The sequence below is a fragment of the Myotis daubentonii genome, chromosome 9 (genome assembly GCF_963259705.1).
Source record: "Myotis daubentonii chromosome 9, mMyoDau2.1, whole genome shotgun sequence".
NCBI lineage: Eukaryota > Metazoa > Chordata > Mammalia > Chiroptera > Vespertilionidae > Myotis > Myotis daubentonii.
Window position 1 is genome coordinate 29450455 of NC_081848.1, and position 17567 is coordinate 29468021.

Here is a 17567-nt window from a genome sequence, read left to right on the forward strand (position 1 = left end):
ACTAGGTGTACAACCACAGCAGCGCAAGTCTCTAGTTACTTAGTACCTGTTTCAGGGTCTTGACTTCTGTATGTATTATCTCTAAATCTCACAACTCTCCAAACAGGTATTAATTTCCTTGTTTTCCAAATAAGGAAGCCCTGAAAAGAAGAATTACTCAATCCTGCCTGGGAAACTATAGTGCAACTTCACAGTAATGTGACCATTAAACTGTGAGGAAACTCACCAGATAAAGATGGGAAAGCCACATCTTCAGGAAACACTATGAAACACAGTTAAAATGAAAAAGAATAATGACGATAAAGATGGACAGACAGACAGGGCCATGCAGGAAAGTTCTGGTCTAAGAATCTGGTCTGAGTTTAAAAATGAGAATGAAATGCTATGGCTTTTGGCCATTTACTCTCTTGAATAATAGCATAACCACCAGCCTTCATATCCCTGTGGAATTCTTCCTTCATTTACACACCATATGGAAGTTCCTCAAAATATTGTAATGTGAATGAATGAGATATGCTAGCTGAAATCACATCCATCAGAGGGCTGCCAACCGGCACTTAATGGTGAATCATTTAAATTTAAAATGTGGCGATCTGCACATAGAAGTGTAGGATTCCTGTTGAGTCTCTGTAGCTCCCTGAAGATGTCTTCTTTCCACAGCTACTGCGATCATTTGCATTTTAATATCAGCATTTAGAGGTCAACTGCCTGTATTTCAGGCACAGTTATAAATTGGAGTCACTGCAGAAAATCTAAACTGGTGTATCTGTAGGGGACCGGGTACAACTCTGGGTTCCCAGTGTTTCCATGTTTCCTGATGCACAGTACACACAGTGTTAGGAAAGGGGATGGATGATTTATGTAATGTCATTAGTTACTTCAATCCTCGCATACACTAACCTTTCCTCTATGACATCACTAGTTTCTGACTAAGCCCTAGACCAGGGGTGGGCAACCTTTTTGTGAGTGCTTTCCAAAACCAGCAAAATCTCTGACTCAAAATTCTTCTGCGTGCTAATCCTAATTTTTTGAGAACATGTTACGCCTACTTGATATCTCTTAAGGTGTACGTATGTGAAGAACCTTGAAGAAATAATAAAATTCATTCGAGCGACAAAAACACAGTATATGATGATGAAAAATACATTTATTTTTTAATGTATACATGTACACTGATAGTCCGACAGAAAACTTTATGACTCTGTTTGATATTATCAGTGGGACTTTTGCTGCTGCCTCACTGATGACAGATTTTACATAGGTTTATATTTCGTGACCTTCAGAGATATGCACGAGCTACTACTTTCATCCGTCAGGCTACTCCTATTATGAGACTTAACAAAATTCATCACTGAGAACAAAGATTCACAAGCATATGTGGATGAAACCAAAACACTGGTATGATCTAGGAAGGCAGGGAGAGTTAAGGCAGAGGCATAGAAATTGCTCTTCCCCTCTCTTGTCAATCCATGTCTATGGTCTTTAAGATAACGTGTTATGTAAAATTATTTATTTATCTAAGATGCACCTACACTGAATTTATCTGAAAAATAAAATAGTTGATATTAAGAAAAAAATTGTAAATGGAAGATTATAAGAGAGGGATTCACATGCCAGCAAAAGTTACTGGCGTGCCATGTTTGGCACGCATGCCAGGGGTTGCCCACCCCTGCCCTAGACCATATAAATAACTAGTCCTTTTTTATTATTAATCTTAACATATGCTCCCAAGAAGCTACTTGCATCTTCATTATATTATTAGCTTCTCTCTCTGACCCACTATATTACCCATCATTCATTATCACCTGCCAATGTATTCATGACAATGTTAACCACTATTCTGGTTGCTGAAAATACAATAATAAGCAAGATCAATGTGGGCTTGGTCTTCATAGAGCTGACTGTCTATTCTGAACTAACCTCTGAATCTCATGGTATATTTAGAGGCTTTTGTTTAATAAATGTTAAATGAAAGAATTAATTGCACACTCTATACCACAGTGTTAGAACTGTGGGGATACAATATAAACAAGACAGTTTTAGCCTTGAGGATGCTCGTACTCTGTGGTGGGCACAGACAAGCACATAGATGATGCTAATGCATGGCAGAAAGCATTATGTGTTGTAATGGGGGTATAAACACATTTCTGTGGGAGCAGGTAATGGCCAAAGATTAATTCTGGCTTGGGGGATGCTCTGCCCTGCTGTCACAGCAGGAAACAAATTATGGTGTCATCCACTGAGCATAACTGGAATCCATTTGCCATAGGCATGAGGAATGAGTAGATCCGGAAAATAAATGAGAGTTGGGAGAATTTGTTTCACTGCAATTCTTTTTCATTACAGCGTTACAGTATGTTATCCAATGGCATCTTCCAGATTGATAATCTCCTTCCTAGAAAATATTTGAATCCCTCTCCGTAGAGCCTGCTTTTCTTTACTATTCTTCCCCAACTGGTAGGTGGAGAGGAAATAGTGAGGGCCATCTGAATGCATTTTTGTAGTTAGCATAAAGACTAACACAAAGAACTAACAAGATTTTTGCAAAAGAAAACCATTGCCAATTTCATTACTCTATAGTCATGAGTTAGCTTGCTGAAAACAACATTCAATCATGGGGTTTATTTTGCCTCCCATATGAAAATAGCACTAACCCAAGAGTTTGGACACAAGGGTAGCGGGCCAGCTACCATCAAAGGTATGACTTTAGGGAAATCCTTTTCCTTCTATTGGCCTTATTTCCATTAACTATAAAATGAGTTTATTGGACCAGATTAGGCAGTCCCAATCTCAGATGCCTAGAGGAGCCAAAGAGATAAGAAATAGAAGCAGGTCAGCATTTGCCAGGTGAGAATGCGAAGCCAGTATTGTGACATCTGAGTTTGTCAAGAGTCTACAAAGCTGGATTCATATGTGAAATTTCCACAAAATAGCATTTAGGCCGAAGAGGAATAAAGGAGTTCAGCCCAAGGGCTTCCTTTTTGCAGCTTCTAACCTAGATGCTTCCCCAAGTCTCTCGCATCTCAGACATCCTTTGATTCCACATTGTTAAGACGGTCTGATTTCCCTTTGTCTAACGGCTATTAAGCTTCAAAGTTCCGGTTCCCCAGATGAATGAAAGAGCATGTTTTGAACACTATAAAATTAAATTGTCATCACAGATTGGAGGATTCAGTTTCTGCCCATCCTTGTGGGGCCTTCTGATTTGATGAAACAATAGCAAAATTAGGATTGAATGTTCGTGTTCTAAATTAGAAATCCAGTTTTGAAGAAACAAAGAGAAAACAGCCGCCCTCCCTCTCCCATTTCCTCAGTGCAGGCTGCTGTGCAGCAGCTCCGGCCCGAGAGCAGTTGACAAGTTTGAGTTGGCACACATCCTCCTGCCTACACAGGGCCGGCCCAGAGCAGACCCTACAAACTAATCCCTAAACAGGAAATACTGCTGGATGAAGTCCAGGTCTTTCAGGCATTCACATGCCAAGTCAGTAACACATCCTCTCTTTCCCCCTTATTGAATAAGAAAAGAAATCTGGAGAAAATGAGCCCTTTTATGACAGACACTTGGACTTTAAAATCTGCCCTGAGAAGGTGAAACTCTTTCTACCCTCACAAACTTCTATCACTGAGCCCCTGCCTGCCTTACACGCTAAGGTTTTTGAGGAAAGAGATACTGTATTACTCACGTTTATATCACCAGCATCCAACACAGTGTCTGACATACAATAAGGACTCAGTAAATGTCTGTTTAATCAATAACTTAATCTCTGAATGTGCAAGCAAATAAATTAACGATTGAGCCAGAATTTCTCTCTAGGGTCTGACTAGCAAGAACAAAGGAAGTGAATATAACTGAGTTTATTAAGACATCTATTGAAAGATTGTGTCAACCAAAGGAGAGCAGGATGCTTGGGAATGGAGACAGAAGATCAGTAAAAGGTGGTGGGACCCTTACAGCATTCCCAGTGGCTATAGACAGTCCCCTTCCTTCAGGGATCATGTCATGATTCTGGACATTTCAGACATAATGTTATCTTATGTCAAATATTTATTTTAAAAATACAGGAAATTGATCTGGTTATCTTCAGGTTATAAGCTTGCACCCACCGTCTGTGGCCTGAGAGCCCATTATCAGGGCAGTTGTCGAGGCCTTGGCAGTGCTGTCAGTATTTACTGTGCATGTGCCTCCTTGAGGGGCCAGTCTTGGGCCGAGGCAGTGCTGAATCCCATAGTTCACCTCTCAAAACTTTGGTATGCTGATGGGGGTCAAACCCAGGCTTGCACAACTCAGAGGGGAGTCTAGGATCATTTTCAATTGTGTGGGGTCACTTTCTTGATCTCCTTCCTGCTCTATAGTCTCCCTGACACTCCAGGTCCCAGCCTCTCTTATTCCCCTCCTTGTCTCCTGTGTAGAAATTGGAGGCTTTAGTTCCTACCTGTGTCTCATACTTTCTGTTCCTTCAGCTAGATTATCGTGGGAGCCAAGTGGGGAGAGCCACATTTGCCTTTGCCACTCCCCCTCTGCAGAGATGCCGGGGACTTGCATAGGAAAACAAACAAATAAACACAAAAAATGGCTTTTCTCCCACCCTCTCTGCCTTGTAGGGTAACCTTTCCACTCTTAAGACCAGTAATAGAGAGCTCCTCATGGTGCTCTTGGTGCCTGAACTTGGACCTGGTGCACAGCCCATGTTTGGGGTTGCCTTTGAGTCCAGGCCAGGAGGTACCGGAGGAAAGAGATCCAAGAATGTCATGCATGGTTCAGTGGCATTACAAATCCTGGTTTTCTTCCCTCGTTCTCCTGTTACCTTTACTTTTCAGGACAGAAAGTCATTCCACCCAGGGTTCTTGGCTGCATTCAGTGGGAAAAACAGGACTCAGAGTGCTTTCTCCATATGGACTGGGCCTGGATTTTTGCCATGTAGTTTTGTTAGATGGTAAAATCACACTGATTACTTAATAGTATTGTCCGGTCTACCTGGCAGATCCTGTTGTAAGCTGGCATTGTTTAATTTTATTTAGTGTCTTTCTACAAAGGAAAAATTGCTTCAGTAAACTGATTTGACGATCTGAGTACCTTTGAGACACCGGTCCTCATGCATATATTTTATATACGTTACTCGTGCCAATGATGTGTCAGGTGTAGGGCTAGGCACAAGGGCTACCTCTGTAACTGACACAGAATCTTTGTCCCTAGGGAGTATGATAGATCGGAGTAGATAAATAAATTGAGGGCAGAATAAGAAAGGTCTTGAAGGTCAGGAAAAGGTATGTAAGGTATAATTTGGATATCAGCTGAATGGTTTTGATTGGGGGCTAACAAAATCAGTTTTGTGCTTTAGAAAGACAACTCCCTATATATCTACATTGGAAATATAGAGGCTCAGGCAGGGCAAGATTGGAGGTAGTAAGATCTGTTGGGAGGCTGTTGTAGTAACCCAAGAAAGAAATTATGACAATCTGGAATTAGTCAAAATAAATGATGCTATATCCATACAAGGGAACACTATACAGCCAGTAAAAGAGTCCAGCATCTGTATGTTAAAGAAATGATCAGAAAGAAAGGTGTCTACTCTCTGAGATGGGTCCAATAGATTATGATATTTCTCCAAGAAAAACACTCCAAAGCCTTACATTATACAACCCCTCAAAGAACACAGTTGGAACATATGCCCTAGCTAAAGCCCCTGTTTGGCAATATACTTCTTCCAGATCTTTATAGTTTGTTTGTGGAGAAATAAACCAGATCGTTAATAACAGAACATGGGTCAGGAACCACATAACATAAATCAATTTATTTCATCAAATGCTTTATAAGTATAAACTTATTTCATACTTGTATAAAACTATTTTAGTTAAAATGAAGTATTTCCAAATAAAAAATAGTTAGACACTATTATTAAACCCATTTTCTTCAGGCACAGACTGGTTAATGTCCTTGGCCAAAGTCACACAGCCCAACTGTGATTCTAACCTGCTGCCTGGTTCCAGAACCTGTTCTCCTGCCTCTATGCTCAGCTGCTCTGAGGAGCTGACATGCATTCTCTAACATAAAGTAAGACAACATGTTTTTTAAGAATATATTTTTTTATTTATTTCAGGGAGGAAGGGAGAGAGAGAAAGAGAGATAGAAAGAAACATCAATGGTGAGAATCATTGATCGGCTGCCTCCTGCATGCTCCCCAGGGATCAAGCCTGCAACCCAGGCATGTCCCTTGACCGGAATCAAACCCAGGACCTTTCAGTTTGCAGGCTGAGGCTCTATCCACTGAGCCAAACCGTCTAGGGCTAAGATCACATCTCGAAGATTCACCCCCTTTAGAACTATGTGGAGTTAGGAAGGGAGTGGAGCCAGAGATCTAAGCCTGAGGAAATAAGAGGCAGAAAAACTCTCTAATTAACCAGCTGACTCCCCACATCTACAAATATCTGTTGTATTGATTGCTTTTAAGTGTGGGTAGCACCCCCCCCCTCTATACAAAAAGCTAAACTTGCCAGTTATTTACAGTTGTCTTGATTCCCTTAGTTTTTTCATCTATAGTGGAAAGAGCTCCAAGTTCACTGAGTTTTATGAAATTAAACCATTTTGTAAAGTATTTATTTTGTTAGTACACATTTCAACACAGCTGTCAGCTCCCTGAAGGTGAGAGCTCAGCCATGAATTGCTTCTTCTAATTGAAGGAAAGAGTCTGGAAAGTAGGTGGAATGGTGTAGGCAGAATTCAAACTTGAATGTCTCTAAATTGAACCCCCGCTGCAGCCTGAATGCTAAAAACAGTTTAAAATATCTTCCTTTAAAAATACGTGTATAGAGGAGAAACCAAGATGGTGGCATAGGTAAACACCAGAAATTGTTGCCTCCCACAACAAATTCAAAAATACAACTAAAAGACAAAATGGACATCATCCAGAACCACAGGAAGGCTGGCTGAGTGGAAATTCTACAACTAGAAGGAAAGACTAAAGCACACTGAGACTTAGAGGAGGTGCGGAAGTGCAGAGGCACGGAGGCGCACGTGGCAAGGGCTGGCAACTGAGGACGCAGCTGTCTTTTTGAATCGGGAGGGAGTCACAAGCCCCCGACTGCTCTGAGCTCCAGTTCCAGGTGAGTCTCTGGGGACCTAGATTCATATGGGGAGAAACTGGACTGTCTGGCAGCGGGCAGAACTTGGACCTCGAGGGAGGCTTTCTCTCAGAGGTGCTTGCAGTGATTACCGGGACACTGAGACATGGGGCCCCTTAGGGCAGGGCTGAAGATCAGCCATAGCTGCTTGCTCTGCCCTGTTGATTCCCTGAGACCTAGCCCCACCCAAGCTGTGGCAGAGGCTTTTGCATATGAAAGGCCTGGCCCTTTGCAATCTGAAAATTACCTAACAAACTGCAGCTGGGCCAGACAGACCCAGAACTTCCAAGAGAAGGCCCAAGGCCCCACAGCAGCTTGCATTGCTTCACAGCTGGGCTTCATCTGGGCACCTCCAAACCCCAAACAAGGAAGGGGAATCTGAAGATCTCCTCATAGCTCCTGCTGGGTAGCCTCAGGCAGAGGCTAAATTAGCACCTCCTTAGATCCAAGAGCCAGTGTACCCAGTGGTCAGAGTGGGACCATCCAATTACAACTCCTCAGATCCATAAGGGACACACTCAGGGGACAGACTCAGTGAGCACCAAAGCCCCACTGAAGCAAGTCCTGCCCCAGAAGGGTGTCTCCAGCACAGAAGTTCTCCCACCATAGACACAGCTGAATCTCACAGCCAATTGGCCTGGAGGTCAATTCCTCCCAGTGATACCTACAATAATCAAGGCTTAACTACACAAAACTGTGCACAAAGCCCACAAAGGGGTGCACCAAGAGTGTCCACCTCAGGTAATTGGGGAGGCTGAGCCACTGGGCCCTATAGGACACCTAGCATACAAAGCCACTCTACCAACACAGGGAAGCATAAAAAATGAGGAGACAAAGAAACAGGTCGCAAATGACATAAATGGAGGAAAGAAAATGACTGGATATAGAGTTCAAAACCACACTTTTAAGGTTTTTCAGGAAATTTCTAGAAACTGCCGATAAATTTAGTAAGACCCTCAAAAAGACTGGTGAGACCGCCAATAAATGTAGTGAGACCCTCAAGAAATCTAGTGATACCCTAGAGGTTATGAAAAAGGACCGACTAGAAATTAAGCATATACTGACTGAAATAAACTATAATATGCAGAGTTCCAAAAGCAGACTAGAGGATCACAAGAATCAAGACAAAGATTTGAAATATGAAGAAGCAAAAAACACCCAACCAGAAAAGCAAAATGAAAAAAGAATCCAAAAATACAAAGATAGTGTAAGGAGCCTCTGGGACAGCTTCAAGTGTACCAACATCCAAATTATAGGGGTGCCAGAAGAAGAGAGAGAGCAAGATATTGAAAACCTATTTGAAGAAATAATGACAGAAAACTTCCCCTACCTGGTGAAAGAAATAGACTTACAAATCCAGGAAGCGCAGAGAACCCCAAACAAAAGGAATCCAAAGAGGACCACACCAAGACAGATCATAATTAAAATGCCAGGAGCAAAAGACAAAGAGAGAATCTTAAAAGCATCAAGAGAAAGAAAATCAGTTACCTACAAGGGAGTACCCATATGACTGTCAGCTGATTTCTCAACAGAAACTTTGCAGGCCAGAAGGGAGTGGCAAGAAATATTGAAAGTGATGAATGCCAAGAACCTACAACCAAGATTACTTTATCCAGCAAAGCTATCATTCAGAATTGAAGGTCAGATAAAGAGCTTCACAGATAAGAAAAAGCTAAAGGAGTTCATCACCACCAAACCAGTATTATATGAAATGCTGAAAGGTATCCTTTAAGAAGAGGAAGAAGAAAAAGGTAAAGATACAAATTATGAACAACAAATACACATCTATCAACAAGTGAATCTAAAAATCAAGTGAATAAATAATCTGATGAACAGAATAAACTGGTGATTATAATAGAATCAGGGGCATAGAAAGGGAGTGGACTGACTATTCTTTCGGGGGGAAAGGGGTGTGGGGGATGTGGGAAGAGACTGGACAAAAATCGTTCACCTATGGATGAGGACAATGGTGGGGGACGGCAGAGGGTGGGGTGGGAACTAGGTGGATGGGAACTATGGGGGGAAAAAGGAACAACTGTAATAATCTGAACAATAAAGATTTAATTAAAAAAAATACGTGTATCAAAATGAATTGAGAAATTACAAAGGCCAAAGTTCCATTAGTTTCTTCTAGCAAGTTTTTTTTTTTTTTAATTTGTAATCATATGAAATCTTTAAGTGACAAGGGGAAAGAATCACCAGGAACTTCTACAAGACCCTAATGTTCCCCAAATAGGCCAGTTGGTCCCGGATACTCAATAATAACAAATGATTGCCCTGACCAGTTTGGCTCAGTGGATAGAGCATCAGCCTGCGGAATGAAGGGTCCCAGGTTTGATTCTGGTCAAGGGCATGTACCTTAGTTGCAGGCACATCCCTGGTAGGAGGTTTGATTCTGGTCAAGGGCATGTACCTTAGTTGCAGGCACATCCCTGGTAGGAGGTGTGCAGGAGGCAGCTGATCGATGTTTCTCTCTCTTCGGTGTTTCTAACTCTCTATCCCTCTCCCTTCCTCTCTGTAAAAAATCAATAAAATATATTTTAAAAAAATAATAAACGATTCAACAGACTGTGCACAAAATACATGTGTTTCTTGGTTTTCAAGCTCTTGCTGGTGGTCAGCTCTTTGTATATATTCCTGGGCCCACCAGTGGGCACTATTCAAGGGGACAGACACAAAGCATTTTCCAGGAAAGATCCAATATTATTGCTAGTTTATTCCCCCTAATTTTAGCACTTAATTAAGAATATTTTAATAGGGCGATGCACTATATTGTTCAGGGAGTGCATATTTCCAGTGAAAAGCAATGTTGTATAGCAAAAAAGATACTAATTTCAGTGCTAGAATTTCTTGTCTATTTCTGATTTTTACTATCTGTGTGACCTCGGAAAATCTAATTAACCTATCTCCACATCAGTTTTTTTATCTCTACAATTTGGACACAGTATTGATGCACATCACTGGTACACACAAAAAATTATTTTGACAACTGCCAAACAAATGCAAATTTTCATTCTTGGACCCATTCAATAAAGAACACAGGAACCATGCCCTAAGCACTGTGATTTTATTTGCAAGTGAATAAGGTTCAAGTTTTGCCTTAGTGCAGGTTGCTGTCTCCTATAGACAAGGCATAAAAAAATCAGAAGGAGAACCTGAAAGATGAGCGCCTGAGAGCACCACATCAGAGGAGACCTTTGGCTTGCTTTTATTCTCCAAAGTCTTAACCATAAAACATAGTGACTAAAAGTTATTATGATTGACTAGTACATTTTGATATAATTACTATTTATAAAGGACCTACCTTGTGCCAGGCCTTGTGTGAGGTACTTATGACTTTCCTATAATATTTAATTCTCATATCACCCTTGCAAGGTGAAGGTCTTCATTTAACAAATGATTAAATTTAATCTTAGAAGAGTTAAGTAACTTTCCAAGTCACAGAGCTAGGAAGACATAAAATAGGAATGTAAACCTAGATCTCTCAATTCTGCTCATAAGATGAAAAATAAAAGAATGAGAATCAGCTACCACATGTTTAATAGACATAAAAACACTCATTGCTGAATTCTGATAGTGAGTTTGGAGATGACCTCAAAGATGGCCTATTTTTAGTCCATTTTCTGGAAGTAGTATCAATCAGGTGAATAACTCTGCCTCTATTTAAAGATTTAAACAAAGGAAGGTAGGTAATTGACTAACTTGGGGACTGGATAGTTCAAATTCTCTGTCCTGTAAGTGTGCGTACGTTGCTATAGTAAGGTATTCAGGGTGCCTGTGAGAGGAGTAGAGAAAGTAATAGAGAGTTTGGAAGGGCAAGCTTAATTTTAGGATCTGCAATCATGGTGGTCTTCATGAAGGAAGTTCTCTTGGAGCTTTTGAAAGTAGGTAGGATTAGTGTTAGTACATTCAAGGAGGAAAAAGAAATAGTAGTAATGGTTTAGTTAGAAGGGACAGTTCTTTAATTATTTCAACAAATATTTGTTGAGGACCCACTATGTGTCAAGCACTATTCTAGGCACTGAGTAGTGAAAAGAACAGAAAAAAATTCCATATCTCATGAGTTTTCATTTCAGTGGGTAGATGAGACAGACCATAAATAAGACAGATAAATAAAACATATAGCATTTTAGATGGTGGTAAGGAGAAAAATAATATTGGGAGAGGAGATAGGCAGAGTGTGGAAAGAGGGGGGTGGAAATGCAATTTAGGCAGGATATCCAGAGTTGGTCTCACAGAGAGGAAGATATTTGAGTCAAGACCTGAATTGGGGAGGGGATGCTCTGCAGATCTCTGAGGCAGCACATTCCAGGTAGAAGGAACAGTAAGTACAAGGGCCCGTCAGCAGAACCACACCTGGGCATATTTGAGGATCAGGGAGGAGATTAGAGTGCCTAGAGAGGAATAATTTAAGTGCAGAGGACCAGGAAGGAGTCAGAAGGGTAAGGGTGGAGCACCATGAGCTAAACTTCTATATGACTTCTTGGGTCACTGTAAGGACTTGACTTTTACTTTCAGTAATAAGGGAGCCACTGGTTAAGTTTGATGAAAGGAGTATCATGATCTGACATATTTTAACAGAATTTTTCTGGCTATTTTGTTGAAAATCGGCCTGAGTAGGAGGATGGGCAAAAGTAAAAAACAGACCGGTTAAAAGGCTATTGCTGTATCCAGGCAGGAAATGATATATCGTGAACCTGGCAGAGGTAGATCTATATGAAATGGTTTAATTCTGGATGTCTTTAGAAAATAGATCAAATAAGATTTGAGAAGTTAGGCAGGAAAGAGAGGAATTAAAAGTGCCCCCAATATATTTGACTTAGCACCCGGAGGAATTTCCAGCAGCAGATGGGGAAATGAGGAAGTATGAATATACTCAGTGTAGAGAAGGAAATTGTAAGATTTGGCTGGCAGCCTGGGGCCAGCGTCAAGTCTTGAAAAGGAAACAGGCTTCCTCTTCTTATACTTGTCAAGATTAATTATGCTAGTTTTCTTAGTGATCCTCAGTACTAGTACTCAGGGAAACTTAAGAATGTTAGCATTTTTGCCAGCAATCAAGAACAGGAGAATATATCTCTACAGTTTGAAAACTCATCAAGAACCATGCTATCTTGAAAGAGTTCCTTTTTATCCCACTTAAAGAAAACTTTTCACCAAATGACAAACCTCTAATATTCCTTTCACCTTATTACCATGCTCTTCCTATATGTCTCATTCCTCTGCATTCTTCAGTCACTGGGCCTGGTAGTAAATTCTGCCTCCTTTACACTCCTGCCCATAACCATGTCCTCTGCCCTAGACTAGGTCATTTTCAGCTATCACTGAGATTGTTGCATTGCCTCCTGACTCCACTCCTACAGCCCTTTAAATCTTTCTCTACACTGTAGCAAGATAGGTCTTTCTAAATTAGAAATCTGATCAGGTTCCTTCCTAGTTTAAATACTATAAAGGATCTCCATGTTCTTATAATACAGTACAGCAAACTAAAGTGACTTAAGAGTCCTGTCTTCCTCTACTACTTCAGTTCTCCCCATTCTCCTACCTCCCATTCCATGTTCTGGCCATTTCAATCTTTGTAAAGTTTCCCAAATGCAGTGTGCTCTATCTCATCTGTATACCTTCAGACATGTTTGGAACCCTCTTTCCTTCTACTCTTCATCCAGCTGATACTCAGCCATAATGCTCAGCTTCAGTGAGCTTCTGGGTCTGGTGCCCTTCCTGATTCAGCCCTACCTCAGCACTTGTCAAACCAGATGCTCATCTGCCCTCTAGACTCTAAGTAAACAAGAGCAAGAATCATGTCTCTCTTGTTCAACATTATGTCCCCCAGTCTCAGCAAGTTTTGAGCAATCACTCCATATCTGTTGAATTCAATAACCCATATTGAATGTTAATTCTTTAATGCCACTTTCCAAGAGCCTTTCTTTGGAAGGGATCACCCCCTCCTTGGGCCTCTATGGATTTTAACTCCACTTACTTATATAAAAGATTTACCACCTTATATCTTTCACTTTAGTTATATAATTTAGCTCTATTATCCAGCAAGTTTCTTCTTAAGTGCAGAATCCGTGTTCAATTCATCTGTGTAGTTCCCCTAGCTCATCTGCCAGATAGCTTTATATATACACAGACTCCAATAAAAGTTTATTGAATTAATGAATGAATGAATGAAACTTAAATGTTATATTTAATAATTTCCAAATAGTCTAATTTATGGAGACCATATGCTTTGAGGTTGGAATGGCAGGTGATAAATCTAAATGGGTAAGTTGAGGCAAGATAGTGGAGGATCCAGTTTACTCAGCTAAGTAAGAACTTAATAGTTTAGACACTGGAGATTTGTTGAGGATTTGTTGAGGTATGTGATCACAGCTGCGTTCAGGGAGATTAACCCATCCTTGAGATAACTTCTGTGGTAGATAAGTGTAGCGCTATCCTGCATCCATTCCCAGAGCTGGGTAAAGGGGTAAGTGAACCTTGGTGCTTTTAGGGATTCAGGTCCTTTGGGATTGGGGGGGGGGGGGGGGGCGGGGAAACACATACAGAAAGTAGAAGACAATTACAAGTCATAGTATGTTGGCTGTTGGGTCATAGTTTCACCTCTGGTTCTAGCTATAATATCACTCCACTACATTCTCTAATTATTCAAAATTATTCAGAGTCTTAGATGTACTTATCATTGAATTAAATCTCAAAGTTAATTTCTAATTTGTTTCCCAACAGGTTCTCTGACTCTGAGAACACATCACGTTCAAGATTCCAAAATGGGATTTGTGATCAATGCGATCTACTCCATGGCCTATGGCCTTCACAATATGCAGATGTCCCTCTGCCCAGGCTACGCGGGCCTGTGCGATGCAATGAAACCCATCGATGGACAGAAACTTTTGGACTCCCTGATGAAAACCAATTTCACTGGGGTTTCCGGAGATATGATCTTATTCGATGAGAATGGAGACTCTCCAGGAAGGTATGTTACAATTCCCCACTAGACAATAGATCCTGAACAACAGCCATCTCTTGATCCTGAGGTACCTGTTTATATCCTTGGTAGTTATCCAGGCATCCTGGTAATGTTTGACTAGCTCTGACATCACAAAGTGAGAAGAGACAGAGAGGGAAATCCCTATTTCCTGTGGCCAGGGAAACATATTGATGCTGATGTGCAAAACATGGTCTTGGAATCATCCCCATATTTCAGAGATGTAAACATAGAAGCAGGGTCCTCACGTTATCATAGATCATCAAAAACAAGTTCTGTTTGCCATATTATCCCCTGTATTCTGATCTCTTCTTGGGTCATGAAGCTATTCTGAAACAGGAACAATTCAATCTCTGGTATTCCAGAAATAGGCATGAGGCACTGTTATATTGTCTGCTGTACCTACAGAGAGTTACAAGTCATATTTTATTTTCTTATCCTCCAACTGGAGCACTTTCTCCCTTCTCAAGGACTAAATTGCCTTTTTCTCTGAAATTTCCCCTTCCATTACTTATAGAGAGGAGTCTGAAAATATGAACTTACACATAATTACAGGTCAGCCTCCAGAGAAAGTCCTGAAGTACCTAGAACTTATCAGAATTCACATCTATTTCATACTCCAAATTCTTAAGTGACTCTTCACATGGAACTTTTAATCCATGAGAGACGGTGTCATTGAAATGATATACTGGGTTGTAGCAAGGCTGGGTCTTCACTCTGCCTTGCTGCAGGACAATTGGGGTCCTTTAGTCTCCCCCTGTTAAATTCCAGGTACTCTTCCCATAGCAGATTGTGTTTGACAGCTGCGCTTGCAGGGGGTCAGCTTACACAGTGTTTGCGGTTGACTGTGCCAAAAGGTTTCAAGAGTCTCTCCAGGACTCATCACCTAGGTGCCTACACCTTGGGTTAACTTGGCCCATATTCCCAAGATAAGCTGGAGCTTGTCTCTGATGCAGCCCTTACCATTTCATACTAAACTGGACTTCTCAGTTACAGCTGGTGTCAAGTCATGCAGCAAAGAGGAAAGCTGGATATTTTCTCTATTCTAGAGATGTGAAGACTATTGCTCCAGACAGGCTATTAGCTAAGATTAGCTAACTTTTCACATGTGGTTTTCTAATTTTTGGCTATTCAGTTTATCCATTACAGGGAGTGAAGGGTGCAGAGTGGGAGGGAGAGATACAAGCATTTACCCAGGGTCAAAATTGGCATCTGCTGTAATGCTTCTTGGGGCAGGTAGAACAATGAGCTCAATCTTTGGGCTTAGGTCTAGGCCTGTGCTCTGGTATCTACACATGGATTTATCAGTCCTGTATGCATCCTCACCATACTGACATCAGCTTGGGATTGTTCACAGATGTTGTGATTACAGCTTCACCATTCAGTTTTCATTTCATATATGCAAGCCAGTTTCACAAACCAGATAGTGAATAAATGGCTCAGCTCTATTCCAATGGGAAATCTTAACGAGTCACTATCTCATTTATAATCCTAAATATGCTGTAATGAGATACATTTCCGATGCTGGTTCTTAACCTTTTTTTGGAGCATGAATCTCTTTAAGACTCAAATAAAATTTCTAAATATTCTCTTAATAGTAATATACCTAACATTTTACAAATAATTTCTGGGAATTCACAGTTGTTTAGAGATTTTCCATGCATTACTAAGGTTGGGTATTATATTAACTCATTAATAAATTATCAGAATTGGCTTCTGAGGGCATGAGCCAGACTTAGGAAAAAGTGGTTTGAAACTTTTTGTTTTTCTAACAAATACAGTTATATTTACAAAATAAATAAAACTAACATTTATTGAGTGTGGGTCAAACACTAAGCTAAATCCTCTACATTTGAATCCTATGGGATAAGTAATATTATTATTCTCTTTTCCAGATTAAGGTTTACAAACTGAGGCTCCCAAAGGTTAAGTAACTCACCCAAAGACACATTCTAATAAATGGTAGTCAGTATTCTTACTCAGCCTGCTGGGCTTCAACTCCTAACCATATACAACACCCTGCCAATTAACCAGGATCACAATTTTAAAAAGCCATTGTTGTCTGATAAATGTATTTGAAGGCATTATGTTGTTAGTTCTGCGGATTAAAAGTTACAGCTTTGCTAGATCAAAGGCATTCCAAACCAGAGGAGCCTGGGGTGGTCAAGTGTTCCCTTAAAATGCCAGAGTCCCAGAGCCAGAGCCTAAACAGAGGAAGCTGGGAGAGGTGGCAGCTCACTTAGGCACACACACTTGTGGGTTATTGGAGAGTAAATTAGAATCATTGCTTTTCAACCTCACATCTAATTAGCATCCTATCAGTTCACAATTCTTTAAGGAAAACCTTGGTGCCAGGTGTGTTACAGAATTCAAAATGTTTGAATGTACAAAAGGTTATACAGTCTTCTAATGCCCCTGGCATGCTATGGAGCAGCACTTCTTTATCAACACATTAATATTTCTGCAGCAAAACATGAATATTCACATGAAGTGTGATAAATAGACTGACTATAAGTAGCCTCATGACAGTGTGGGCCAGGTTCTGTCACTAGGTAAGTTCAGATAGACTTCTGTTATACTGCCAAGTGAAGGTAAAAGTAAAAAACAAAACAAAAACAAAACAAAACAAAAAAAACTGTGGTTTTCAGAGCTCTAAGGAATTCGGAATTATAGCTAAGAAATGTGGACCTTTACTGTTTACCATCAATGGTATAGATTACAGGTCAGCAAACTATTGTCTGCCGGTCAATGAGAGTCTGCTCTCTTTATAAATAAGAGTTTATTGGAACACATTTGCACTCATTTGTTTAGATACTGTCTTGTGGTTGCTTTCACATGACACTAGCAATGTAGAGAAGTTCCACAAACCAGAGGCAATTTCACATAGCCTGAAGTATTTACTGTCTGCCCCTTTACGACAAAAGTTTTCCAACCTCTGGTATAGAGAGTTCATTGGAAACTAAGATTTCAGAGGCATTGTCATGGTCTGGAACTGACCATAATTGGACAGAGGAAACATGGAGTGTCAATGTCAGACCAATGACTACTTAAAGCAAAAAATTTTAATATTATATTGTGAGATTTATAAGTGAATGTAAAATATGTGAATGTAAAATATTTGACAACATGAAGGAAGGGGATATAGAATTATACATGGGCAAGGTTCTTATATTTTACATTAAGTGGCACACTAAGTAGAAAATAAGATAAATTAAGAATACATATTGTAATGTTGTAAACACCCACTTAAATTTTAATACAAGAGGAATAGCTAAAAAGCCAATAGAGCGGTGGTTTTCAACCTTGGCTGCACATTAGAATCACCTGGGAATCTTTAAAATCCTGATTTCTGGGCCTCATCCTCTGGAAATTCTGTTTCTTTGTTATGGGATGGAGCCACTACATTAGTAACAAAGAAACAGAATTTGCGGAGGATGAGGCCCAGAAATCAGGATTTAAAAAAGAC

General features: G+C 40.4%; 1 protein-coding gene across 1 annotated transcript in view; it reads left to right on the forward strand.

The window, feature by feature from the left end:
* Nucleotides 1-17567, forward strand: part of GRM5 (glutamate metabotropic receptor 5) — a 447722-nt gene that overhangs the window by 336826 nt on the left and 93329 nt on the right. The window contains exon 4 of the mRNA XM_059708191.1: nt 13843-14089. Within this exon, the coding sequence (XP_059564174.1) occupies nt 13843-14089 (247 nt within the window). The remainder of the gene's footprint in view (nt 1-13842; nt 14090-17567) is intronic.